The sequence below is a fragment of the Theobroma umbraticum genome, unplaced genomic scaffold (assembly GCF_002168275.2).
Source record: "Theobroma umbraticum cultivar Fairchild unplaced genomic scaffold, ASM216827v3 scaffold_4.1, whole genome shotgun sequence".
In the NCBI taxonomy this organism is placed as follows: domain Eukaryota; kingdom Viridiplantae; phylum Streptophyta; class Magnoliopsida; order Malvales; family Malvaceae; genus Theobroma; species Theobroma umbraticum.
In genome coordinates, this window is record NW_018397258.1 from 1,053,657 (window position 1) to 1,080,517 (window position 26,861).

Consider the following 26,861-nt stretch of genomic DNA (forward strand, 5'->3'; position numbering starts at 1 on the left):
TTATTTGAAGGGCTTAAACAGTTTTGCTCACTACTTGTAATTACATCAGAGAGTGCTGTCTCTAAATTGAGTAGTTTAGATGATTAACACTTAATGAATCTGCAGTTGAGAAGAGTAAAGTGTTCGTTTTTGTATTATCTTTTTGTCAATTTTTAGGCTCCCAAGTTCAGCTCCTTAGTCGAGGAAGCATCATACTCCAAGAGTCAATCTTGCTCATCATCCTACATTGACAACTCTGAGACAACCAAACTGGAGCAACTTCCAGATCTTGTGAATCCTAAGTTGTATAATATTGATGCAAACGGTGCGCAGCTTGAGCTTATGTCGAGAGGGAAGAACCCATATGCTGAGGCCCAACCACAATTTTTCTTCCCTCAGATCCCACAGCCCCAACCATACCTCACATTATCTCTGGAAAGCCAAGACCTTTTGGCTAAATTTGAGGACCCTTACTTTTCACAAGTGTTTGCACCGATGGATGTTCCTGAACTAGGGAGTGGACATGTTGGGCAGCCATTTCTTGAACCAGTGAGAAGTAGCGGATTTGGTGCAAGGGAAGAAACTGACAACCCCGTCACTCCAGATACCTTCTTTGATGACTTCCCTGCTGACATGTTTGATCATATGGAGCCTCTTCCAAGCCCATCAGAGTAATTCAGAGACAAGAAGGTTGCTTGAGTGTTAACTTTTAACTAGTTTTTCCAATGTTGACTTACCCCTTGTATTTTATTCCTGTTTCTAGGTTTAGGATGCTTTTCTTTTTCTTAAGGGATGAATACTGTTACTGTAAAGACTCTTTTGAGCAACAAATAGATGCTTCCCACTTCTTATAAGCGGTGCTAATTTGTTGGGCAGACTGAAGGACAGATCCACAACAAGACTAAAACTTTCACATCAACAGCATCAATATGTCACATTATCTAATGAAAAAATGGGCATTGGTTCATCACATTCATTTTCTCAATCTGCATTGTTATCAAAAAACACGGAAAGGAAAAGGCAGTTTCATGAATTAAAATTGATTATTTCTTCAATCAATGAAATCAAGAATTGATACAAAAGTTATAATGTAAACAAAGCTGACACATCGAGGAAGGCTGAGATATGCTTGAGATGAAACTGTCGTGCCAAAGGTTATACATTGCCATTCATGGAGTCATCATTCATCATGGTTTAAGGCAAAGAATCACTATGGCATTACCTTCTAAACATTATGTCAAGTTGCTTGTTGGATAGTAAGTAACACCAGTCTTGCCACTTCGTGTAAGCACCTCAAACTTTCCAGCAGCAAGTGGCTCGTATTTGCAAGAGATTGGTCTTCTTAGTTCTGAGTAAGCACAATAATCTACTTCAACGACAATTGTGTCCTCCAAAAATCCAGAAACCGAAACCCCAACTCCTTCCCCTGCATATGAAATGCACAGCTCAATGACCACTCCAAGTCTTTGGTAGTACTTCAAATAGAAATAAAAATGACATTGTTTAGACTCAGAGACCAGATATCCTTCAGCATGACATTGCAAATTGGAAGCCGCTGGAAAAGATGACAAATGGTCACTACAATTCTTGTCTGAAATTGAAGAATGAAGCTTACCATGTGTCACTAATAGCAAGTTTTCTGAGGGGTATTGGTCCGCGAGTGCCTTAATGATTTGTTCATATCTAGTCCTCGTACCAGTCACCGTCTCTTCCCATTGCGGCAACTGTAGATTTTGAGACAAAGAACCCAAATCAGCCATGGAAAACTGCATCCAGCTAAGCTGACAAAAATCTAAATTGTAAAGGAAATAGATCAAACACATTGCAAACACATTACCTCTTTATAAACTCTTTCCATGGTAGGATCCACTGTGCCACTCGGCAGCATAGCCTCAAGCTGTGGCACATCGAAACGAAAGATTCCATCTTTGGGCGCTACATCAAGCCTAATTGCTTCTCTACTTAACATCTCACACAATCCATACTCGATCGAAACCTGGAAAAATACAATAAAATGGGCTCAAGCATTTGAACAACAAACATTGAAAAAAAGAAAAAAGTAAATTGCTTTTCAACGTATAGTGATCTGACTAACCTTGACTTTTGATGGGTCGATAGAGGTAACGTCGCAGGATGACTTGGCATTGGGATCGTCGTCGACTGAACAAAGGGCAGCGACAGCCTCGGAGGCGGTCTGGACGCAGCGGAGGAAGGGGGAGACGAAGACTCGGTCGATCGGGAATCCTAGGTGGGCACGAAGCGCACGACCAGTACGGAAAGCTCTGACCAAGCCATCATGTGTAAGCGGTGGGTCCCATGGCCTCTCCGCCGTCACTACCCACTTGTGGTCGAAGTTGTCCATACGGTCCCCGTGCCTCATCACCACCACGTTCTGGTAACACGTTTTTGTCTCCGAGGAATCCATCGCTGTAGCTTTAAGGATTAAACTTTCCGGAACGAATCAAAGGTTGTCTGTCTCTGGTTCACACGAGTGTGGTTTTGAGTTCGGATAGAAACTATAAAACGGTTGGGTAATCTCGCTGCCATTTGTTACCCGCCTTTCTCTCCTGCTTATAGAGTCATATATTTTATTAATAAAATAAATACTTTAACATATACTCCTACAATTTAAAATTTTTCAATTTAAATTTATGAAGTATACAATTTTTGCAATTAAAAAGAATGACCTTTATCATTGTTATTCAAAAGAAATATGGTCCACGAAAAAAAAATCCATCTCTTTTCATTCATTTAAGTTTTTAGATGATCGGATGATTAAAAAAACTATGTAAAGTATTTCAATTCAAACAAACATAAAAAGTTAAAAAGGTTATAATCATAAATATCATTCGTCTTATCAAATTAGTTTTTTTTGAAAGGATAATGATTAATGATAAAGTGACGTTAGAATTAACGAAAAATAAAATGATTGATAACGACGAGAACGACAAGAACGTTATAAGATTAAATAAAAAATATTATGTTACGTTTTAAAATTTATATTTTAATTTTTATAAAAATAAAAAAATAAAAGAAATATATGTACAAAAAAAATTTTCATTTGCTTTGCGCAATTATGGTTGCGTGAGAGCATAGTTGCGTGTAATGTTTTGGTCTAAATCAAACAAATACTTGTCAAACCCAATTTCATTATTCTTTGTGTTAACCATGGACTTTTCATGAACCTTTCAAGTTTTCTTCGCAAGGTATTACTTTCTGCCGTGAGGTGGATGACACGAGAAAGCATTCAGAAAAAAAAAAATATTTACTACCACTTTCAAGGTTATTTCCTGGAAATTGGTTGTAATTCTTGGAAAAGTTTATGTTCCAACAGAACCATCCATGACCATGAGGATGAAGAAGTTCAGGCTGTGGCAGACAACAGCCCACCACAGATCTCAATTCTGGGCTGTGAAAATAGGTAGCAAGCCCTCGGTTGGACTTACTGATTTTCACAGGCCCATTGAAACAGTGCTGACACCCCCATTCAAACCTTCGGAGCTCAGAAATCTGAATATTGCATAACAAAGCTTGAGCACAAAGATCAAATCATACAATACCCAAAGAAAGGCTTGATTTTATTATTGATAATAATTGTATTATTTATATCAGCGCATCATACATGTAGAGTTTCAGATATAGCAAATTAAGTATTTTATTTATTATTCCATTTAAAAGAACGGGTCTTTTCGGATTCAAATTTCTTACACCAGAGCGGCTTGCCATCAATATTGAACATGCATTGCTTCGTCCAAAAAGCAGTCATCATTAATGGAATACTAGCTTCCTTGAAAACAATCTTCCCGAACAACGGTATCTGAATTTTATTCCACGGAGTTGGCCAATGCACATATACCCTTTCCACACATTCCCAATATGTGCTGCACACAATGAACATATAATCATTCTCAATTATCAACAGAAACAAAAAAAATTTTAAAAAAATAAACAACAAGATTTTCTTTTTTTGATTATTTCTATTTATTTTGATAGTTTGAGGGTATGAGAATTAGAGTGGTGGAAGCTTGTGAGTGTTTGAAGTCACATTTAAAATGATCGTATGTACACTTACGAGTTGAAGAATTTGACAATTTCCATCTCTGGTATAGGGCGTCCGTACGAGAATGTTAGGAACAAGGACCGATCTGATTCAGGAAGGGGATAATACTCCTTAGCATTATGATTTAGTTTAAATGGAACCGGTTTTGCATTTGGCACGGCAGTCACCCTATTTTCCACGGTAGTAGGCTGGGCAGGTTGATGATCAGAGCATTCGGCATGATAATTCACCGAGCCACGTCCACGGCCACGGCCACGGCCACGTCCACGTCCACGTTGACAGCCACGGCCACCACCTGGCGGCACTCTTTCGCCCGAATACCCAGTAATCCTTGGTTCCTCCATGGGATTTTCATGGAAAAATGAGGAGGATGACTCGTAATTCTGTGTGTTTTCATACTCGACATAGGGAGTGAAAGTGGGGATGAGTATGGGGATATATACTGCAATCCAAGTGAAGAACATTGCGATGGTTCAGGAATGTTGGCTTTGCAAAGAAAAGGTAGTATATGTTCGAGAGAGGGGGTGAGTATGGGGATATATATTGCAAACAAAGTGAGGAGCATTGCGATGGTTTAGGAATGTTGGCTTTACAAGGAAAGGTAGTATATGTCGAGAGAGGCTGTTTCTTGAGCAGGCGCAACGTTTGCAAATAAACAACTTTGCTGCTCTTCTTATTGCTTCATACCCTCCCAAGAATTTGCCATCTCTCATTTTTAGAGTTCTGGCTTGTACTCTTTTGACCATTTTATCAACATAATTTCTATAATTTGAGCCATTTGATTCAATGGATTGAGACATATGTAAAAGTCAAATTCACAAACTATAGAATTGAACTTGAAAAGAATCAGAAAATATGGATAGTATCATTCCTTTTAAAGTAAATTGAGCAAATTTAAGTATGTCCACTTCGTACCGACTTGGCGATGATAATATCTTACTTCGTTTAGAGTATATTCATAATGATAATTTAACTAATGATGAGTCATGTATTGGTGTCAATTTCTATATTAATATTATTTTTATAAGTTAATATATACAATTTAAATATGTATTCCAGCTCGTAACGAATTGTAAAAGATGATTTTATTTTCAAAAATTAACTAACCAAAGAAGCTATAACATGATTATTCAATCTTGCGTACTGCAAACAATTAAACATTTTCATTGTTCGTCATGATTTAGAGCAGGGTGTCCAGAACATGAAACAAATTCAGACATTCGATAGTATTGTTAACACCAGATTGAATCTGTTTATGAGAAACGCTTGACTTTAGAAACGAGGGCAATTTCTGCTTCAACAATCAGACTATCATAGACAACGTAACCCTTGGATGCATCGTGGAGAAGCTTCAGCGCTATGAATTGTGGATAACCCCAGTTTACACTTGTTGCACTGAACCAACGTTCGACTGCAAGTGATGAAAACAGAAATGGAAAATCAAGAACATCAGCAGACAACAAACAAAGCTGATATCAGTAACACTTAATTGGCCAGGTTTTCTTGTTTACCTGTGAATTCCATGTGATTATCATTGATTTGGTTCCTTACCCGTAGCTTGTATTCTGCATATACTTTCCGCTTAGGGGGAAGCTTCTCAGCCTCGACTAACTCTAGGAAGACTGAGAGTGCTTTGCCCTTAAATTTCACGTTTCCCTTGGGATAAACTGTCAATTTCCTGTAAGGCCAAAAGGCACAAGCAGCAGCAGCTATCTGTGATTAGCAATTTCCGATTTAATTTGGGTAACAATACGAAAATGAAGTGGCAAAATTCAATTAGAAAGTACCATTTTGAATCCCCAATGGTATGAACGGAAGATTCATAATACTTCTTGTCTAATTTCGAGAAATTGTCCATCTTGAAAGTTATGGTATTGTCCTCAGGCTCCTTGATTATGGAAAGACACTCCCATTTACAATTGCGTTCCATTAGAAAAACCTCTGCCCCAAATATGCAACAATCACCAATAAGGTAACCATTGGAAGTGTCATTAAATGACTCGAGGGAGATTAATTGGGCGAAGCCCCATTCAGTCTTCAACCAATGAAATCTCTTGACTGCCCCATCAGCATCTGTCAAATTTAATTGTCAGCATATTAACAAATGGTCTGCAATTATCACGAAAAAAGGATGTGAAATTAAAAGAAACGAAGGACAAATAACCTGAAGCTGGTACATAGTATACCTTCAATGGTTAAGTACTTGCCCCGAATCTGGTCAAGCATGAATAACCTGAAGCTGACATTGACTTCCCAAGTATGGGGTAAATTTTCTGTGTGGTCGATTACCAAGTAAAGGGAGATGAAGCCACTTCCATTGCTTTTATTGTCTCCGTTTGGGTAGAGTGACAATCTCCTAAAGGAAAACCAATTTAATTTAAAGAAAGGAAAGTTCAAAGAAAAGTGATTAATGAAAAGAAAACACTAACCATTTGTGACCCGCAGCTTCAAATACATCAGATTCATACTTATCAACCCCTGTTTTGGCCAACAAAGAGAACGATTCTACTTTAAATAAGTAGTGAGCAGGAGGGAAATCTCTTGTAGTTCGTCTGATTCCTACAAACATAGCCAGAGAAAATGGCTAGCATCCTTGCTTTCAAGTCGACTAATATAATAATTAGAAAGGACAATTCCAAGGAGAAGGAAGCGAACTTACCAAGTTTTTTGGAGTTGCCGTCCATGAAAACCACTATAAAAATTTTTATACTTTTGCTTTTTACTTATTCTTGTATTTTTCAAATATATATAGAAAGATAAAGGAATCAAATTTGCAGAAATATATTTATTTTCGTGGGGAGGGGGTTTAATAAGCATTGTCCTAGAATTTGCTTGTCATGCATGCAAAACTCGGAAGACCTCTCGGGTTTAACATCCTTATCTTGTAAACTATGAACACCTTTGGAATCTCTGCACCTTGAGGTTTCAAGCTTTACAAGTTTATGCTTACCTTGAGATACTTACAAGACCTCCAATCTGACTACTTAGGTAGAATTACAGGGGACTTCCGATCTATCCATTTGAAATTATTGCTCGAAGAGATTAAATTGGAGAGGTTAAATTTCTACTCATAATAGTTGATAATGAAAAAGTTGGATGCCTCTGTGACGGAAATGATATCGAAGACTATTGACTTGAGAGACTTTGATTTTGCGAGTCTTGTGCTTCTTCTAAGCAATTACTATATTGATGGAAAGAGCAATGTCCTTAATTTTGATTATAAAGCCTAATTAATGCTAAAAATTTCACAATCACATCAGATCGAACATGTAAGACCAAGAAAAACATGAGTAGCCGTGGTGCTTATTCAAACCTAAAATTCTAGGTAACAGCAACTGAATTTTATCTAGCTACGGAAAGCTGGATTGTTGCAACACCTCTGTTTTAAGTGCATTGAGATAAATATATAGATTTCCTACCGCGTGGAGGAAGTGAGGTATCAAACAGAATGGTGTAAATCTATGTAGTTGTTGTAAACATTTATTATCCTTGTCCATCGGGGCCAAACTTCTCCAATGAGAAAACACGCAGTCAGTGGGCCTGATGATGATTCTAGGAATGCTTCCTCAGTTGGACCCACGCGGCTATAATTTCAATAAACTTTAAAGTTTATTATAATCAATTAGGTATAATTATAAAGATCTCAAGCACTTTTTTTTTTTTGAAAAGCAGATGTTTTTCATCCATCACTAGTAATGCCATGGTAAGTCTCTAGCCTAACAAGCACAGGACTATGATGTCAAGCAATCTTATGTTGTAGTATGAACAAAATTAAAGTTATTATCATTAATTATAAGTAATTTTAATATTTATTTTAATCAATACGTAAAGTTACATGTGCAACACATGTACATGGGTTTTCTCCATTTAATATGAATACACCACATATTTAATCTTCAAAAAAAAAAATTGACTGAAAAGATCTCAGAGACTATTGACTTGAGAGACTTTGATCTCTTGCTGAGTCTTGTGCTTCTTCTAATCAATCACTATATCGAAATTGGTCTGTGTTTAGCGATTTGGTTTCTTTTTGGGTTTGTTGTGTGATCGGGTGATGTTCCTTGCGTTTGATTAGGAGGATTCATCACCTGGGATGAGTTCTGAAGTAACCATGTGGTACAGGTTTAGGTAGTTAGGATTGTGCTGGTCTTTTGTTGTTTTGAGTTTGATGGCGAGCTTTTGTTTTCTGTTTGTTCTGGTAGCTTTTTGGTGTTCAGTGGCAAGCTGTGTATATTTTTTCTGATCTTATCTCATGCCAGTCTCTTTGTGCCAGGTAAAGTCTTCCGCAGGTTAGAGACTTGGTATGGCATACTGAATTTATGAAGTTTACCATTTCTCACAATTTTCCCTAAGATTAATTACTTTTCAAAAAAATTACTATATTGAAATCTATGGAGTTATCTTGGAAAGAGACCCTAGAATTTTCCCTTCCATAATACATGGAAAGAGACCTTTAGACTCGTAAGTAATCAGTTATCTTGCTTTCTGAAGACCAGAAACAGGAAAAATAACCAAAATATGTGCAAAATTTATTATCCTTGTCCATCAGGGCAAAACTTCTCCAGTGTGAAAGTAAGCAGTCAATGGGGCGTTCCACAAGTATTTCGTCTACTTATTCCTGATGATGATTCTAGGACTGCTTCCTCTGTTGGACCCATGCGGCTACTGCTCCCTGGAAGTATGGTTGCTACTTGCTAGACAACGGGTCGTTGAGTCACAGAAAGAAACTAATCTATATGGCAAAAGCTGATCCCATGTGAAAGAGGTTCTCACGGTTGATTTCCGGACCCAGATGGTGAACTTGAAGAAAAATTAGGCAAAAAGGGGAATGGACCACACCATGAATTTTTTGTGTAAGAATCGAAATTCCACTCTCTGTATCTCTATTCACAGCCATCCCTCTTCTCTTTTGGAAGACTTTGACTGCCGTAATAAAGCTCTTTAAATTTCGGCTCTCTGGGAATTAACATGCAACAACAAGAACTTGCCTTATATGATGAACTTAAACATGAGCTTAGCTATACAACTCTCATAATGGTGATGGTCTGGAGTACTACCGTCCTTCTTTCCTAAGCTGCATCTCAAGTTGCCGCAACTACCTCAGCAACTACTTTGTCACTGGAACGAGAAGCGAAGGCTCTGCTCGAGAGTGGTTGGTGGAGTAGCTACAGCAACGACACTTTGCAACGTTGCAACTGGCCAGGTATCTCATGCAATGATGCTGGAAGCGTCATCAATATTTACCCACTTTCTGACGTTTTCAAGGTTGGTGATAAATTCAAGAATATCGACTTCTCTTGCTTTCCAAATCTTTTTTCTCTACATCCTAATTAGTGGTCAAAGGTTCCATCCCCGAGGAAATTGAAAATTTGAAAGTACTGACTTCATTGGATCTCTCTTAAAACAAGTTGAGTGGACCAATTCGGCCTCAAATTGGTAATTCTTCCAATTTGGAAGAGTTGAACTTAAGCAATAACAATTTACAGGGTCTCATTCCTGATCAAATCAGCAGTTTTTCATTGCTAGGCTGTGTAGATCTCAGAAACAATGATTTCTCAGGTGTTATTCCATATAATCTTCTTAATGCAAGGTGTAATTACTTAAATTTAAGCTGCTGTAAATAGATGCTATGGTATTTGGTGGCAACAAAACTTTAGCACCCTACTCATGTTCTTCAATGGAGAAGAGTCACAATCTCCCAATACTTCTAGCTGTGATCGTAATCATTGATTTCTTTCTTTTCGGGTGTTTATTATTATTATTATTATTATTGTGGAAGTATAAGGTCAAGGTCAACCCAACTAGTGTACTGCAAACCACTGAAAATGGAGACCTGTTCTCGATATGGAACTACGATGGCAAGATTGCTTATGAAGACATCATAGCAGCAACAAATGATTTTGACGTTCGATACTGCATTGGAACTGGTGGTTATGGAAGTGTCTACAGAGCACAGCTACCCAGTGGCAGAGTAGTTGCCTTGAAGAAGCTTCATCGTCTTGAAGCTGAGGAACCGGCTTTCGATAGGAGTTTTAGAAACGAAATAAAATTCTTTAACAGCAGTTCGACATCGAAACATTGTCAAGTTACATGGGTACTGTCTTCACAAACGTTGCATGTTTTTGATTTACGAATACATGGAAAGGGGAAGCTTGTTTTTCATTCTATGTGATGATGTTCAAGCTGTGGAATTGGATTGGACAAAAAGAGTGAACGTTATCAAGAGCACGGCTTACGCTTTATCTTACTTGCATTTTGAGTGCACGTCAATAATAGTTCACCGAGACATTTCAAGTAACAACATCCTGTTAAACTCGGACTTGGAGGCTTTTGTCTCTGACTTTGGGACTGCTAGAATCATAGATCCTGATTCTTCAAATCAAACAGGGCTTGTTGGCACTTATGGCTATGTAGCTCCAGGTGATGCTATTCTCCACCGCTTCATTTACTAATTTGCTTTACTCCCCACTTGTTTACTTTTTGTAGTTAATTTGCGGATGAAGTCGGTTTCCATTGTTAAATTTTTGTATCATATGACTAATGATTGTTAGATACTCTAATCGTTGCACAATCTCAATCAGATTCATTTAAACCAAATGCTCGAAGCTATTACTACAAATTCAATATGCTAGAATTTGTTTATAGGCAAAAATCAGGGAAAAGAATTTATAGGAGTCAGGATTTGGGATTCATAATAAAAAAGGTCATAAATTATTACTATTATTTTTTAATATTTTTTAATGTGCATTGTTTTGTTTATGCAGAACTTGCCTACACAATGGTTGTAACTGAAAAATGTGATGTTTATAGTTTTGGAGTTTTGGCATTGGAAACGTTGATCGGAAAGCATCCAGCAGAAATTTTGTCTTTGTTGTCAGCACCATCTTCTTTGCAAAATATAATGTTACTTGATGTGTTAGATCCACGTCTGTCACCTCCAACATGCCAGCTGGTCGCTCAGAATATTGTTCATGTAGCTACCATAGCATTCGCATGTCTACAAGCTGATCCAAAATTACGGCCAACAATGAAACTTGTCTCGCAAATGTTTGTTTCTTGTCAAAGATCATTAAGGAACCCTCTCTGAACAATCTCTTTGCTGCAACTTGTGAACTGTGGAATGCATATGGAAGGATCATCTGAAGCTCCACAATGTTAGTGCCATTATTCGGGCAAGTGTCTTGTTGTTTTCATAAACTGATTGATAGGATGCATTTATGGTGTCATCTCTTACTTTTTTTTTTTTTTAATTTCCTCTTTCCCGTTCTCTATGTGATTAATTCTCCAATTTGGTGAAATGTGTTCTGTTTTCCATGTGGAAGAGCAGTCTATCATGTTAAGTTACTTTTCATTCTGCTGAAATCACTCCATTCCTTAAACAAGTGCTCGATGTAGCTATTCCTTATTCAGATTATATTTCAGAACAAGGCTCGATGTTTAAAACTAATTCTGATGAGTGAAATTCAAGTCCAATAATGTAACAGAGCTTTCTTGTCAAACGAAACAGAGTGTCAAGTATCAAATTAACAACCAATGATCATTGGAACAATGAAAGAAAGAAAGCAAAGATGAAATAAAAATAATGGAGATGTGGGGTTTCACCTATCTGGTCAAGCACAAATAACTTAAAAAGTCCAAAATTAACTTCCCAGGTCAGGGGTAAATTTTCTGTATCTTCGAGTTCTCAAGGAAAGGGAGATGAAGTTATCTCCATTGTTGTTCTTCGTCTCCTGTTAACACCAATATTTTTCTTTTGAAAAGCGATTTATTGACCTCTTCAACCATGGTGCCATTCCAAGTCTCTTCCAATTAGAAAGAAAAAGACTTTCCATGGCATCAGCACTTGGTTTGGGCAGTGAAGAACTGTACAATTATCAAAAGATTTACCACAAAATTCTACATGCGGTTAGAGTCTTAAACCCTTCAAACAATCCAAAATAAACAGCCCTCGCATTGCCTCGAAAACAAAAAGAGGCAAAGAAACAAGGCCACTAGGCGGAGAGACACAACACAGCAATTTGGAAGAACATCCGAGGCTTTTTGTCCAACAACTCATCAGACACAAACCCTCCTATTACCGAAAACTACCAACACAAGGAGTTGAGGAAACCCAACTAGCATCAAAATCGCATGATCACGTCTGCAAACGAAGTCACAGCATCCCTAGGAAAGGAGAAAAATCGAAGAAGATCCAGAGAACTGGAGGAAAAAAACCACTCCACCCGGCCGACATCCAGAGCAGCAAGCAACACTCAAGCCATAAGAAACACCAGTAGAATTATGCTTGAATGGTCATCTTTTTTTACATGATTTACCAAAATCTCTTTGACTAACTCTATATGTCCTAATCAAAACATGTTCTTATGCCTTCCTGTAACAGGTTTCCTATGATATGTTTTTCATGCAAAACTCGGAAGATCTCTCTGGGTTTATTAACATCCTTATCTTGTAAACTAGGAACACCTTTAGAATCTGATCTCCACCTTGGGTTTCAAGGTTTACATGCTTATGCTTACCTTGAGAAACTTACATGACCTCCACAATTAGTCTACTTCCGTAGAATTACAAAGAACTTTCAAATTATAATTTAACTCTTAAATTAAAATTGATGCCCATATTATTAAAACTAAACAAAAAAAAGTCAAAATGCACCTTTATGAATTTCTCCAAATTTAAAACTTCGCTCTCACAGTAGGGGAAAAAGGATACATTCTTCAAGATAATTAATTAGGATTTGAAGAAATTTGCCTTGACGAATGTCGATCCCACTTATTTTTATCAAAGCTGATTCTTCACTTTTACTTTGAACTCTGCATATTCTCTCCGGTTAAATAAAAAAAATATAATATTATCAAAATCGAGAAAGATAAAAAATTGTTTTCCTTTCTAAGTTGACAATCTTTGAGATAAAAGAAGTAAATTGCTGGATTCAGAAGCCAAAAGGGTATAAACAAAAAAAATACCAAAAGGTATTATATTTTATAACTGTTAATTAATTTAGCAAATAAAATTACCTACTAGAGCATATATATATATATATATATAATTTATAAATAATTACCGAAAGAATACCTACCAAGCTGTCCCTTATACAGTGAAAGTAATAGTAGTCCTTATCTAAGATCGAAAATTTTTCGATTTTCTGAGGATGAGTATTCTATCTTAATTTTTTTTAATGAGATAATTTTATTTGAAATCATATAAAATTTATTATAATCATTTAGGTATAATTATAACGTTGTCAAACAATCTTATGATGTAATATAAACTAAAATATTACATGGAAGGAGACCCTTAGAGTCGTAAGTAATCAGTTCTTTTGCTTTCTGAAGACCAGAAACAGGGAAAATAACCAAAATACACGCAAACTTCATTATCCATGTCCATCAGGGCAGAGCTTCTCCACTGTGAAAATAAGCAGTCAATGGGCGTGTTAGACAAGTATCTCCTCTACTTATTCCCGATAATGATTCTAGGAATGCTTCCTTTGTTGGACCCACGCGGCTACTGCTTCCTGGAAGTATGGTTGCTACTTGCTAGAAACTGCGTCGTTGAGTCAGAGAAAGCAACTAATCCCGTGTGGAAGACGATCTCACGGTTGAGCAAAAAATTTTGGACCCAGATCGTGAACTTGAAGAAAAAATAGGCAAAAAGAAGTCCCACACCATGAATTTTGGACCCAGATCGTGAACTTGAAGAAAAGATAGGCAAAAAGAAGTCCCACACCATGAATTTTTTTTGGACTCTTCTGTATCTCTATTCATAGTCACCACTCTTCACTTTTAGAAGACCTTGACTCCGGAAGTAAACGTCTTTAAATTTCGGTGCTCTGGGAATTAACCTGCAACAAACAAGAACTTGCCATGTATGATGAACTTAAACATGAGCTTAACTTTTACAGCTTCTGTAATGGTGATGCTATGGAGTACTACCGTCCTTTCTTCCTATGTTGCATCTCAAGTTGCCGCAACTACCTCAGCAACAACTTTGTCGCTGGAACGGGAAGCGAAGGCTCTACTCGAAAGTGGTTGGTGGAGTAACTACAGCAACGACACTTTGCGACGTTGCAACTGGACAGGCATCTCATGCAATGATGCTGGTAGCGTCACCAAAATTTACCCACCTTCTGCCAGTATTAAGGTTGGTGATAAATTTAAGAATATGGACTTCTCTTGCTTTCTGAACCTTGCTTTTCTCAGTCTCGGTGGTCATGAACTCAATGGGACGACGGAGGATTTTGTGTTCAATATAGGCAACCTGTCAACAATAACGCACCTCGACTTGTCCAACAATTCTTTATATGGTCGGTTATCTCCTCGGCTTGGTAATCTCACCCAGTTAGAGTTTCTTGATTTTTCATATAACCAATATATTGCGGGTTCTATTCCTTCGGAATTTGGGAATTTGAAAAATCTTGCCATTTTAAATTTGACTGGGAACCGACTTCAAAAACCGTTTCCTTCGTCTTTTTATCTTTTGACCCACCTTACCCATCTGCATATGAGCTCAAATCAACTCCTTGGTTCCATCCCCCTAAAATTAGGGAATTTAAAGAGTCTAATGACTCTGGATTTGTCTAATAACTTTCTTGATGGTTCCATTCCTTCCACTCTTTTTCAATTATCCAATTTGGTCACCATCGATCTATCATACAACAAACTTGTTGGTCAATTAACCAATTTGAACCGTTTAACGAAATTGGAAAAATTGCTTCTTGGCTTCAACAGAATCAATGGTTCTATCCCTTCAAAAATTGGAGATTTGAAAACTTTGCTTGCTTTATCCATTCACTCAAATTTTTTAGAAGGTTCTATACCCGAGGAAATTGGAAATTTGAAAGCACTAGTTTCATTGGACCTCTCTCAAAACCAGTTGAGTGGACCTATTCCACCTCAAATTGGTAATTGCTTCAATTTAGAAGAGTTGAACTTAAGCAACAACAATTTACAAGGTCTCATTCCCAATCAAATCCGAAAACTTTCGTTGCTAGACCAAGTAGATCTTAGAAACAATGATTTCTCAAGTGTTGTTCCATATAATCTTTATGGGACAAAATATCATTACGTAAATTCCAGCTTTTATAAAAAACATGATGAGGTCTACGGTGGCAACAAAAATTTAACGTCCTACTCCTGTTCTCCATTGAAGAAGAATTGCAATCTCCCAATATCTCTACCTATTACCATATTCGTTGCCTTTTTTCTTTTCGGGTGTTTATTACAATTGTTATTGTGGAGGTATAAGGTCAAGGTCAATCCAACTAGCGTACTACAAGCCACTAAGAATGGAGGGTGTTTATTCCAATTATTATTGTGGAGGTATAAGGTCAAGGTCAACCCAACTAGCCTACTACAAGCCATTAAGAACGGAGACCTGTTTTCGATATGGAACTATGATGGAAAGATTGCTTATGAAGACATCATAGCATCAACAGATGATTTTGACATTCGATACTGCATTGGAACTGGTGGTTACGGAAGTGTCTACAGAGCACAGCTACCAAGTGGAAGAGTAGTTGCCTTGAAGAAGCTTCATCATCTTGAAGCTGAGGAACCAGCCGTCGACAAGAGTTTCAGAAATGAGATAAAATTTTTAACAGACGTACGGCATCGAAACATTGTGAAACTACATGGATATTGTCTTCACAAACGATGCATGTTTTTGATTTACGAATACATGGAAAGGGGAAGCTTGTTTTTCATGCTAAGTGATGATGTTCAAGCTGTGGAATTGGATTGGACAAAAAGAGTGAACATTATCAAGAGCACGGCTAACGCTTTATCTTACTTGCATTTTGAGTGCACGTCAATAATGGTTCACCGAGACATCTCAAGTAACAACATCCTGTTAAACTCGGACTTGGAGGCTTTTGTCTCTGACTTTGGGACTGCCAGAATCATAGATCCTGATTCTTCAAATGAAACAAGGCTTGTTGGAACTTATGGCTACGTAGCTCCAGGTGATGCTATTCTGTACCGCTTCATTTACTAATCTGTTTTACTTTCTACTTTACTGGTTTACATTTTGTGATTAATTTGCAGATTAAATTGGTCTCCACTGTTAAATTTTTGTATCATATTACTAATGATTGTTGGATACTGTAATTGTCAAACCAAATGCATGGAAGCTGTCACTACAAATTCAATATGCAAGAATACACACACACACACACATGTGGGCAAATATCAGGGAAAAAAATTACAAGGGCTAGGATTAGGGAAATATAAGCAAAAGGATTATTACTGATTAGTATATGTTTTAATATATTTTAATTTGCATTGTTTTGTTCATGCAGAACTTGCCTACACAATGGTTGTGACTGAAAAATGTGATGTTTATAGTTTTGGAGTATTGGCATTGGAAACATTGGTGGGAAAGCATCCTGCAGAAATTTTGTCCTTGTTGTCGGCACCATCTTCTTTGCAAAATATAATGTTAATTGATGTATTAGATCCACGTCTCTCACCTCCAACATGTCAGCTTGTCGCACAGAATATTGTTCATGTAGCTACCATAGCATTCGCATGTTCACAAGCTGATCCAAACTTACGGCCAACAATGAAACATGTCTCACAAATGTTCCTTTCTTGTCAAAGATCATTAAGGAACCCCCTCCGAACAATCTCTTTGCTGCAACTTGTGAACTGTGGAATGCATATGGAAGGATCATATCAAGCTCCACAATGTTAGTGCCATTATTCGGGCAAATGTCTTGTTGTTAATTTTCATAAACTGACACAGTGCATTTTTGGTTTCATCCTTTTCTTTTTTATATTTTGTCCTTACTTTTTGTTATTTCCTCTTTCATATTTTCCATGTCATAATTCTCCAAGTTGGTGAAGATGTGTTCTGTTTTCCATGTTAAAGAGCAGTCTATTGTATCACTTGACTTTAGTAATGACTGTGAGTTCTGCTTCAACAATCACAACATCATCCCTGACGTATTCCGTTGGAGCATCATGAAGATACTTTGACGACACAAACCCACGATAACCCCAACTTTCATCAGAGAAAGTATACTATCGTTTAACTGCGAGCAGAAAAAATGAAACAGAGCATTTTCCTCTAACGAAAGAGTGACAGATATCAAATTAGCAAGCAATGATCATTGAAATTAAGCTTTCCACAATGAAAGACAGAAATATAAAATAAAAAAGAAATGGAAATGTATCGGCTACTGGTATATTTTTGTAACCAGGAAGCTGATTGGGAGGCCAGAGCTGCCTTCTCTTTGGCTGTTGACTGTTCTGTAACCTTTTGATGGGTTTATCCCATCTTGAATGAAAGTTTACGATTATTAATCTTCAAAAAAACATGGAACTGTGGAGTTTCTCCTATATGGTTCAGCCCAAATAACCTACAGTCATCCTTAGCTTCCCAAGTCAGAGGTAAATTTTCTGTCTCTTCTCGATTTCCACAGGAAAGGGAGATGAGCCATCTCCATTATTGTTCTTGTTTCCATTTGGGTAGAGTACCAACCTCCCATTAATACAAATGTTAAGGAATAAGAATTTGGAAGCCTTCTTGGGTTTAATATCCTTGTCTTGCAAACTAGGAACACCTTTAGAATCTCTCCGCCTTAGGTTTCCAGGTTGACATGCTTATGCTTACCTTGAGAACCTTACATGACATTTTTTTTTTTTTAAAGTTAAAACTTACGTGACATTTAATTTGACTACTTCGATAGAATTACAGGGACCTTCAATTAATCGGTTTGAAATAATTGTTCGAAACTATTAAATTAAAGAGGTTAAAGGTCTAATCATAATCTTCCACTTTAACTCTTAAAAGGGCCGGGTAATACAATAGTTGATCTCAGGAATGTCTTTGATTCCTACTACTTCTGGTTTTTGCTCCTCATGATTCCTTTCTTCAGGCTCTCCCCTGTCTCTATTTCAGCAATTCTTTTAGAATTTGCAAGAACAAAAATTAACATATTATAATTGATGCTCAAATTATCAATCTAAAAAATGAAAATGCACCCTTATGAATATTTCCGAATTTAAAACTTCCATCTCACATAAGGGTAGGGTAATGGGTATATTCTTCAAGATAATTAATTAAGGTTTGAAGAAATTTACCTTGACGATTCCACTTATTTTTATCAAGTTAATCCTCCACTCTTAGTTTGAACTCTGCATATACTTTCCGATTACATGGAGGTTTTTCAAATGCATTGTTTTCTCAATGGATTTGTTTTTCTTTTCTTTTTTATATATATGGGACTTACATGAAGATATTAATTTCGGATGCTGGATCAAGAAAATCAAGTTAAAACCAACACTACCCTATGAAACAAGATTGTATAGTAGCGATGATTTTTCATCATCAAGTGATGGATACCAATCATCTTTCTTTGGAAAGCAGTAACTTTTTGAATGCTACATAAATGGTTTATCCTCCCTTTTATAAATTATCAAGAGCATTATCCTACATAAATGCTAAATAAATGGTTCACGAATACATGGAAAGTGGAAGCTTGTTTTTCAGGCTAAGTGATGATGTTCAAGCTGTGGAATTGGATTGGACAAAAAGAGTGAACATTATCAAGAGCACAGTTTTTGCTTTTATCTTACTTGCATTTTGAGTGCACGCTGATAATAGTTCACCGAGACATCTCAGGTAACAACATTCTGTTAATCTCGAACTTGGAGGCTTTTGTCTCTGACTTTGGGACTGTCAGAATCATAGATCCTGATTCTTCAAATCAAACAAGGCTTGTTGGAACTTATGGCTACGTAGCTCCAGCTGATGCTATTCTGTACGGCTTCATTTACTAATTTGCTTTACACTCTACTTGTTTACTTTTTGTAGTTAATTTGAGGAATAAATCTGTCTCCTGTTAAGTATTTGTGTCATATGACCAATGATTGTTAGATACTCTAATTGTTGCACATTCCTAGGTTCATTTAAACCAAATGCATTGAAGCTATCACAATAAATTCAATATGCAAAAATCAGTGAAAAAATTATAGGAGCTAGGATTTGGGAAATATAAGCAAAAGGGTCATTAATAATTATTATGTTTTTTAATATATTTTAATTTACATTATTTTGTTTATACAGAATTTGCCTTCACAATGATTGTAACTGAAAAAGTGATGTTTATAGTTTCGGAGTTTGGCATTGAAAACGTTGGTCGGAAAGCATCCTGTAAAAATTTTGTCCTTCTTGTCAGCACCATCTTCTTTGCAAAATATAATGTTAATTGATGTATTAGATCCACGTCTCTCACCTCCAACATGCCAGCTGATTGCCCCAAATATTGGTCATGTAGCTACAATAGCATTCGCTTGTCTACTAGCTGATCCAAAATTACGGCCAACAGTGAAACATGTCTCACAAATGTTTCTTTCTTGTCAAAGCTCATTAAGGAACCCTCTCCCAGCAATCTCTTTGCTGCAACTTGTGAACTGTGGAATGCATATGGAAGGGTCATATGGAGCTCCACAATGTTAGTGCCATTATTCGGCAAGTGTCTTGTTGCTTTCATGAACTGATTGGTAGGATGCATTTCTGGTTTCATCCTTTTCTATTTTATATTTTGTCCTTACTTTTTGTTTTTTCCTCTTTCATATTTTCCATGTGATAATTCTCAAAGTTGGTGAAGATGTGTTCTCTTTTCCATGTTAAAGAGCAGTCTATCACATCACTTGACTTAAGTGATGACAGTGAGTTCTGCTTCAACAATCACAACATCATCCTCGATGTATCCCATTGGAGCATCATGAAGATTCTTAAATGACACAAACCTACGATAACCACAACTTTCATTAGAGAAAGTATACCACTGTTTAACTGCGAGCAAAAAATTTGAAACGAAGCATTTTCCTCAAACGAAACAGAGAGACAGATATCAAATTAGCAACCAGTAATCATTGAAACTAAGCTTTCTACAATAAAAGAAAGAAATATGAAATAAAAAAATGGAGCTGTGGAGTTTCTCCTGTCTGGTTCAGCACAAATAGCTTAAAGTTTAACATTAACTTCACAAGCCGCGCAAGAAGAGTGCTTGGGAAGAAGAGTGTTTGGGTGTCCTGTGGTCTGGGACGCTGTGGGGTTTGTTCCTGCAGCTTCTTTTTTGTGGTTCCTTTGTCTGTAATGGGAATTGGGCGGGGTTTTGTTAACTGGCTCCTTTCTGGGTTTGTTGTGTGATTGGGTGATGTGTCCTTGCGTTTTGATTAGGAGGATTCTTTTCTTGGGAAGAGTTCGGAAGTAAATATTTGGTATAGGTTTAGGAAGATAGGATTGTGCTCGTCGTTGGCTGTTTGAGCTCAATGGCGGGCTTGTGTTTACTTTTCTGTTTATGCCTACTGGTAACTTTTTGTGCTCAGGGCAAGCTGTGCATATTCTTCTGATCTTTCCCATGCCAGTTCCTTTGTGCCAGGTAAAAGTCTTCTGCCTAACGGGTTAAAGACTTAGAATGGCAAACTGGTAATGGAAGAACAAAACTTATTGCTTCTCAAAAAGAGAAAAAAACTTCCCAAGTCGGGTAAATTTTCTGTTTCTTCTCGATTTCCAAAGGAAAGGGAGATGAAGCCATCTCCATTGTTTTTCTTGCTTCTATTTGGGGAGAGTACCAAACTCCTGTTACTACCACTGTTAATGAACAAGAATTTGGAATTCGTCTTGGGTTTAACATTAAACTAGGAACACCTATAGAATCTCTCCACCTTAGGTTTCAAGGTTGACATGCTTACACTTGCCTTGAGAAACTTACATGACCTTTAATCTGATTACTTTGGTAGAATTACAAGAACCCAGGGAAGAAGCTAGTCAATGGGAAAAGGTATAAAAATTAAAAATTTTTAAAATCAATATGTTGAATTTAAGAAATAATTAAAAGATTTATAATAGACAATAATTTTATATAACATATAAATAAAAAAATAAGAAAATAAAAATTAAAAATAGTTTTATAATTAGTGGATTTTACTTGAAAAGTATCTATTTCCTCAAAATTGAGCATAAGGCATTTTGATTCTTATCACTCTTTTTCATGATTTGAAGTATTGAGTCTTGATGACTAAGTGTAAAAGAATTATTTAAAATATACTTGTACTTTAATCAAACTTGAATTTTTTTTAAAAAAAATATTTTTATTGAATCTTTGATTGAGTAAAGACTCTTAAACCACTCGAAACTTTATACAATTACACAAAAATATCACTTTAAAAACTTGATGGTTGCTTAAAGAGAATAAAAACGCCAAACAACAAAAAGAAGGGCAAGCACATAAAAAAAACTTCTGACAAAATTTTAATCAATGTGTTATCAACATTCAATATTCTTATTTTATTTCTATTTAAATTTAAAATACTAAATATAAAATTATAATATATAAAATAAAAATAATTAAATACTATACACAAGATTTTACATAATAGTTAAATATATAAATCATTAAATTATATAAATAGAAAAAAATAAAAAAAATTTACGTCAGCTTAATTTTACATAATGATGGTGAGTGATTTTTTTTATTTCTTGTTCAAGCTTAAAAGCTCATAAATTTCTTTTAAGTAATGAAATATATTTTAATCGTAAGTTACAGAGAAAAGACTAAAGTAAAAATAAAAAGACAAAAGAAAAAAAAAAGAAGTGTGAAGAAACTTAAATTAAGATAAAAGGATGTAGAGTTTATGAGATTATATTATTATATTTTATTTATATTAATATTAAAATAAAAAATTATTTTGAGAGAATCATTAAAAATATATAGTAAATAAATAATTCTATAAATTTTAAAGGGAAACATTAAAAAATACATAATAAATAAAAAAATTTAAAAATTTTGAGAAGAGTCATTTATATAAATGTATATATTATATAATAAAAAATTTTAAAAGATTTGAGGGGCCCGTGGTCCCCCCATAGTTACATGACCCTCCGCCCCTGTAGGGACCTCTAATTAATAGGTTTGAAATTATTGTTCAAAAGTATTAAATTAAAGAGGTTGAATTTCTAATCATAATCTTCCTATTTAACTCTTAAAAAAGCATGGTAATACAATAGTTGCTAATGAAAAAGTTGGATGCCTTTCAGTTGTTTGGCGAACTAGAAAAATATTTATCTCAGGATTGTTTTTGATTCCTTCTACTTCTGGTTTTTGCTTCTGATGATTCCTTCCCTGATTCTCTCTTCTCTTTCTCCTTTACAATACATAGCTTACAATCAGTAACATTTTTTCCCATTATAGACCCTGCACAAGGAAAAAACCGTTGGAAAAGCCACTTCAAAGTTCTCCTCAGCCCTAGCAATGGCTTCCACTACACTACACCTCCCCAATCCATACCCCCCACTGAGTGTCCCCTCCTTTGAAGATCCCCTCCTGCATACTTCCAATTTAACACTCTACCTCTAACTGAATTCCAATTGTTATCTTTTTTTACTTACAATTTACTTTCAGATGTGACATTTAAATAACTTAATTTGACAAAGAAGCTATCAAAGACTATTGACTTGAGACACTTTGATCTGTTGTTAAGTCTTGTACTTCTTCTAATCAATTACTATATTGATGGATAGACCAATGTTCTTAATTTTGGTTTGAAAGCAAAATTAATGTTAAAAATTTCTCAACCACAATGTTCTTAATCAGTTCTCTTGCTTTCTGAAGACTGGACGCAGGAAAAATAGCCAAAATACACGCAAAATTTATTATCCTTGTCCATCAGGGGGCAAAACTTCTCCAATGTGAAAATAAGCAGTCAATGGGCGTGTTAGACAAGTGTATCCTGTACCTATATTCCTGTCCTTGCGGCTACTGCTTCCTGGAAGTATGGTTGCTACTTCCTAGACACTACTGCGTCATTGACTCCCACAAAGAAACTAATCGACACGCAAGAAATTTTGCAGAAAAACGAAGAATGAGAAAATACACATTGAAGCAAAGACAACGGAAAAAGCTGATCTCGTGTAAAAGATGTTCTCGCGGTTGAGCAAAAACAGAAGTGGACCACACCATGAATTTTTTGTGTAAGCATCGAAATTCCACTCTCTGTATCTATATTCATGGTCATCACTCTTCTCTTTTAGAAGACCTTGACTCAGGAAATAAACATCTTTAAATTTCGCTGCACTGGGAATTAACAAGCAACAACAAGAACTTGCCATATATGATGAACTTAAACATGAGCTTAGCTATTACAACTCTGATGGTATGGATTACTACCGTCCTTCCTTCCTATGTTGCATCTCAAGTTACCGCAACTACCTCAGCAACAGCATTGTCACTGGAACAAGAAGCGAAGGCTATACTCCAGAGTGGTTGGTGGAGTAGCTACAGCAACGACACTTTGCAGCGTTGCAACTGGACAGGTATCTCATGCAACGATGCTGGAAGCGTCATCGAAATTAACCCACCTTCTGACGTTATTAAGGTTGGTGATAAATTCAAGAATATGGACTTCTCTTCCTTTCCAAATCTTGTTTTTCTTAGTCTTAATCGTCATGAACTCAATGGGACCACGGAGGATTTTGTGATCAACATAAGTAGTCTGTCAAGATTAACGCATATCAACTTGTTCTCGAATTATTTATATGGTAGGTTATCTCCTCGGCTTGGCAATTTCACCCGATTAGAGTATCTTGATTTTTCTTCTAACCAAATCAATGGATCCATCCCAGTCGAAATTGGAAAGTTAAAGAATTTGGTGACTCTCGATCTATCTGATAATAAGTTATTTGGTTCAATTCCTTCTACTCTAGGTAAGTTAACCAATTTAGAGACCCTGTATTTGTTTTGTAACTCACTTAATGGTTCCATTCCTTCCACTCTAGGTGACTTAACCAATTTAGAGATCCTATATTTGTCTTATAACTACCTTGATGGTTCGATTCCTTCCACTCTAGGTAAGTTAACAAAACTGCAATCTATTCAGCTTACCGCAAATCTAATCCAAGGTTCCATACCCAAGGAAATTGGAGACTTGGAAGCACTAACTTCATTGCAGCTCTCTCAAAATCTATTGAGTGGACCCATTCCGCATCAAATTGGCAATTGCTTCAAGTTAAAACTGTTGAACTTAAGCAACAACAATTTACAAGGGCTCATTCCTAATCAAATCAGCAATATTTCGTCACTAGACCGAGTAGATCTTAGAAACAATGATTTCTCGGGTGTTGTTCCTTATAATTTTCTTGAAGCAATGTATCATCACCCAAATATTAGCTGTTATAGAATAGATGCTGAGATATTTGGTGGCCACAAAAATTTAGCAACCTACTCCTGTTCTCCAGTGAAGAAGAGTTACAATCTCCAAATATTTCTACCCCTTGCCTCGTTCGTTGCTCTCTTTCTTCTCGGGTGTTTATTATTATTGTGGAGGCATAAGGTAAAGGTCAACCCAACCAGTGTACTACAAGCCACTAAGAATGGAGACCCGTTCTCGATGTGGAACTACGATGGAAAGATTGCTTATGAAGACATCATAGCAGCAACAAATGATTTTGACGTTCGATACTGCATTGGAACTGGTGGTTATGGAAGTGTCTACAGGGCACAGCTACCGAGTGGCAAAGTAGTTGCCTTGAAGAAGCTTCATCGTCTTGAAGCTGAGGAACCGGCTTTCGATAGGAGTTTTAGAAATGAGATCAAATTCTTAACAGAAGTTCGACATCGAAACATTGTGAAACTGCATGGGTATTGTCTACACAAACGATGCATGTTTTTGATTTATGAATACATGGAAAGGGGAAGCTTGTTTTTCATGCTAAGTGATGATGTTCAAGCTGTGGAATTGGATTGGGCAAAAAGAGTGAACATTATCAACAGCACGGCTTATGCTTTATCTTACTTGCATTTTGAGTGCACACCAATAATAGTTCACCGAGACATCTCAAGTAACAACATTCTGTTAAACTCGGACTTGGAGGCTTTTGTCTCTGACTTTGGGACTGCCAGAATCATAGATCCTGATTCTTCAAATCAAACAAGGATTGTTGGCACTTATGGCTATGTAGCTCCAGGTGGTGTTATCCTTGACCGATTCATTTACTAATTTGCTCTACTCTCCACTTTACTTGTTTACTTTTTGTAGTTAATTTGTAGACTAAATCGGTCTTCATTGTTAAATTTTTGTGTCATATGACTAATGAGCAATTGTCAAACCAAATGCATGGAAGCTATCACTACAAATTCAATATGCAAGAATATATATACATACGTGGGCAAAAATCAAGGGAAAAAATTATAGGGGCTAGGATTTGGGAAATAAAAGCAAAAGGATCATTAATTATTATTATTATTATTAGTATTATTATTATGTTTTTAATATATTTTAATGTGCATTATTTTGTTTATGCAGAACTTGCCTACACAATGGTTGTAACTGAAAAATGTGATGTTTATAGTTTTGGAGTTTTGGCATTGGAAACGTTGGCTGGAAAGCATCCTGCTGAAATTTTGTCTTTGTTGTCAGCACCATCTTCTTTGCAAAATATGATGTTAATTGATGTGTTAGATCCACGTCTCTCACCTCCAACAAGCCAGCTAGTCGCACAGAATATTGTTCATGTAGCTACCATAGCATTCGCATGTCTGCAAGCTGATCCAAAATTACGGCCAACAATGAAACATGTCTCACAAATGTTCCTTTCTTGTCAAAGATCATTAAGCAACCCCCTCCGAACAATCTCTTTGCTGCAACTTGTGAACTGTGGAATGCATATGGAAGGATCATGTCAAGCTCCAAAATGATACTGCCATTATTAGGACAAGTGTCTTGTTGTTTTTGTAAACTGATTAATAGGATGCATTTCTGGTTTCAACCTTTTCTTTTCTATCTTTGGTCCTTACTTTTTGATATTTCCTCTTTCATATTCTCCATGTTATTAGTTCTCCAATTTGGTGAAAATGAGTTCTGTTTTCCATGTGAAAGGTCAGTCTATCATGATAAGTTACATTTCATTATGCTGAAATCACTTCATTCCTTAAACAAGTGTTAGATGTATCTAATCCTATTTCAGATTCTATTTTAGAACACTGCTCGATGTTTAAAACTAACTAATTCAGATGAGCAAAATTCGATTCCAACAATGAAACAGAGCTTTTTTCGTCAAAGGAAACAGAGTGACAGATATCAAATTAACATCCAATGGTCATTGAAATTACCCTTTCTACAGTGAAAGAAAGAATGATTAAATAAAAATAATGGAGATATTGGGTTTCACCTCTCTGGTCAAACACATATAATTTAAAGACAACGTTAATTTCCTGTCTCTTCGATTTCTAAGGAAAGCGATATGAAGCCATCTCCATTGTTTTTCTTGTTTCCATTTCGGTAGAGTATCACCCTCCTATTAATAACAATGTTAATGAACAAGAATTTGGAAGCCCTCTTTTGTTTAACATCCTTGTCTTGTAAACTAGGAACACCTTAGAATCTCTGCTTTCAAGGTTGACATGCTTATGCTTAACTTGAGAAACTTACATGACCTTTAATCTGACTACTTCGATAGAATCACAGGGGACCTTCAACTAATCGATTTGAAATTATTGCTCGGAACTATTAAAGAGATTAAATTTTTAATCATAATCCTCCAATTTAACTCTTAAAAAAACAGGGTTTGAAAAATACTGATCTTAGGATTGTCTTTGATTCCTACTTCTTCTGGTTTTTGCTTCTCATGATTCCTTTCTTCAGGTTTTCCCCTTCCCTATTTTTTGTTTTTTATGATGAGGTGTTCAGCAATCTCTTAGCATTTGCAAGAACAAACATTAATGATGCTCAAATTATTAATCTAAAAATTTGGAAATGCATTCTTATGAATTTTTTTGAATCTAAAACTTCCATCTCACAGTAGGGTGGGGTAAGGGGGT

The 26,861-nt window shown here is 36.2% G+C and overlaps 7 protein-coding genes and 1 pseudogene across 8 annotated transcripts in view; 5 read left to right on the top strand and 3 right to left on the bottom strand.

Moving 5' to 3' along the window:
* The window catches only part of LOC110413250 (zinc ion binding protein), a 5,138-nt gene extending 4,484 nt beyond the window's left edge, over positions 1–654 (top strand). Inside the window, exon 7 of the mRNA XM_021424018.2 lies at positions 157–654. Coding sequence (XP_021279693.1) covers positions 157–654 — 498 coding nt within the window. The remainder of the gene's footprint in view (positions 1–156) is intronic.
* Positions 655–918: 264 nt separating this feature from the next.
* On the bottom strand, positions 919–2,676 carry LOC110413422 (uncharacterized). Its single transcript, XM_021424197.2, has 4 exons — positions 2,075–2,676; positions 1,817–1,975; positions 1,595–1,703; positions 919–1,405 (listed from the first exon to the last, which is right to left on the bottom strand). Exons 1-4 carry the CDS (start codon positions 2,402–2,404, stop codon positions 1,212–1,214), a joined length of 792 nt encoding a protein of 263 aa, XP_021279872.1. The 5' UTR covers positions 2,405–2,676; the 3' UTR covers positions 919–1,211.
* Positions 2,677–3,536: 860 nt separating this feature from the next.
* LOC110414351 (uncharacterized) lies at positions 3,537–4,715 on the bottom strand. The gene is made up of 2 exons (XM_021425484.2): positions 4,052–4,715; positions 3,537–3,860 (listed from the first exon to the last, which is right to left on the bottom strand). The coding sequence occupies exons 1-2, from the start codon at positions 4,501–4,503 to the stop codon at positions 3,635–3,637; spliced, it is 678 nt and encodes a 225-aa protein (XP_021281159.1). The 5' UTR covers positions 4,504–4,715; the 3' UTR covers positions 3,537–3,634.
* A 402-nt stretch (positions 4,716–5,117) lies between these two features.
* Positions 5,118–6,806, bottom strand: LOC110414178 (uncharacterized). Of its 2 annotated transcripts, none has more exons than XM_021425250.1 (6): positions 6,699–6,806; positions 6,469–6,517; positions 6,226–6,395; positions 5,827–6,112; positions 5,551–5,717; positions 5,118–5,450 (listed from the first exon to the last, which is right to left on the bottom strand). In XM_021425250.1, the coding sequence occupies exons 1-6, from the start codon at positions 6,721–6,723 to the stop codon at positions 5,293–5,295; spliced, it is 855 nt and encodes a 284-aa protein (XP_021280925.1). In that variant the 5' UTR covers positions 6,724–6,806; the 3' UTR covers positions 5,118–5,292. The 2 variants fall into 2 exon arrangements, with proteins under 2 accessions (XP_021280925.1, XP_021280924.1); XM_021425249.1 differs by having other exon boundaries at positions 6,469–6,598; positions 6,699–6,801.
* Positions 6,807–8,704: 1,898 nt separating this feature from the next.
* LOC110414258 (MDIS1-interacting receptor like kinase 2-like) lies at positions 8,705–11,295 on the top strand. Its single transcript, XM_021425349.2, is given in 3 exon segments — positions 8,705–10,091; positions 10,093–10,459; positions 10,804–11,295. Coding segments are annotated over 3 exon segments (1,113 nt in total). The 5' UTR covers positions 8,705–9,668; the 3' UTR covers positions 11,127–11,295.
* A 2,436-nt stretch (positions 11,296–13,731) lies between these two features.
* On the top strand, positions 13,732–16,905 carry LOC110414166 (uncharacterized). The gene is made up of 2 exons (XM_021425233.2): positions 13,732–15,998; positions 16,335–16,905. The coding sequence occupies exons 1-2, from the start codon at positions 13,907–13,909 to the stop codon at positions 16,727–16,729; spliced, it is 2,487 nt and encodes an 828-aa protein (XP_021280908.1). The 5' UTR covers positions 13,732–13,906; the 3' UTR covers positions 16,730–16,905.
* A 1,583-nt stretch (positions 16,906–18,488) lies between these two features.
* On the top strand, positions 18,489–19,498 carry LOC149527340 (MDIS1-interacting receptor like kinase 2 pseudogene; annotated as a pseudogene).
* Positions 19,499–22,945: 3,447 nt separating this feature from the next.
* Positions 22,946–25,861, top strand: LOC110414167 (uncharacterized). The gene is made up of 2 exons (XM_021425234.2): positions 22,946–25,009; positions 25,348–25,861. The coding sequence occupies exons 1-2, from the start codon at positions 23,158–23,160 to the stop codon at positions 25,737–25,739; spliced, it is 2,244 nt and encodes a 747-aa protein (XP_021280909.1). The 5' UTR covers positions 22,946–23,157; the 3' UTR covers positions 25,740–25,861.
* The last annotated feature ends 1,000 nt before the right edge of the window (positions 25,862–26,861 follow it).

Excerpts from the sequence above, each read along its gene's own strand:
- LOC110413422 (XM_021424197.2), bottom strand. The coding sequence starts at position 2,404 with ATGGATTCCTCGGAGACAAAAACGTGTTACCAGAACGTGGTGGTGATG. Across the intron at positions 1,704-1,816 it reads TGGAAAGAGTTTATAAAGAG|TTGCCGCAATGGGAAGAGAC; the intron begins GTAATGTGTTTG and ends CAAAATCTACAG. Across the intron at positions 1,406-1,594 it reads CTTGCTATTAGTGACACATG|GGGAAGGAGTTGGGGTTTCG; the intron begins GTAAGCTTCATT and ends TTTCATATGCAG.
- LOC110414351 (XM_021425484.2), bottom strand. The coding sequence starts at position 4,503 with ATGTTCTTCACTTGGATTGCAGTATATATCCCCATACTCATCCCCACT. Across the intron at positions 3,861-4,051 it reads ATTGTCAAATTCTTCAACTC|CACATATTGGGAATGTGTGG; the intron begins GTAAGTGTACAT and ends CATTGTGTGCAG.
- LOC110414178 (XM_021425249.1), bottom strand. The coding sequence starts at position 6,723 with ATGGACGGCAACTCCAAAAAACTTG. Across the intron at positions 6,599-6,698 it reads CGGCAACTCCAAAAAACTTG|GAATCAGACGAACTACAAGA; the intron begins GTAAGTTCGCTT and ends CTATGTTTGTAG. Across the intron at positions 6,113-6,225 it reads CAAGTACTTAACCATTGAAG|ATGCTGATGGGGCAGTCAAG; the intron begins GTATACTATGTA and ends TAAATTTGACAG.
- LOC110414166 (XM_021425233.2), top strand. The coding sequence starts at position 13,907 with ATGATGAACTTAAACATGAGCTTAACTTTTACAGCTTCTGTAATGGTG. Across the intron at positions 15,999-16,334 it reads TTATGGCTACGTAGCTCCAG|AACTTGCCTACACAATGGTT; the intron begins GTGATGCTATTC and ends TTGTTCATGCAG.
- LOC110414167 (XM_021425234.2), top strand. The coding sequence starts at position 23,158 with ATGATGAACTTAAACATGAGCTTAGCTATTACAACTCTGATGGTATGG. Across the intron at positions 25,010-25,347 it reads TTATGGCTATGTAGCTCCAG|AACTTGCCTACACAATGGTT; the intron begins GTGGTGTTATCC and ends TTGTTTATGCAG.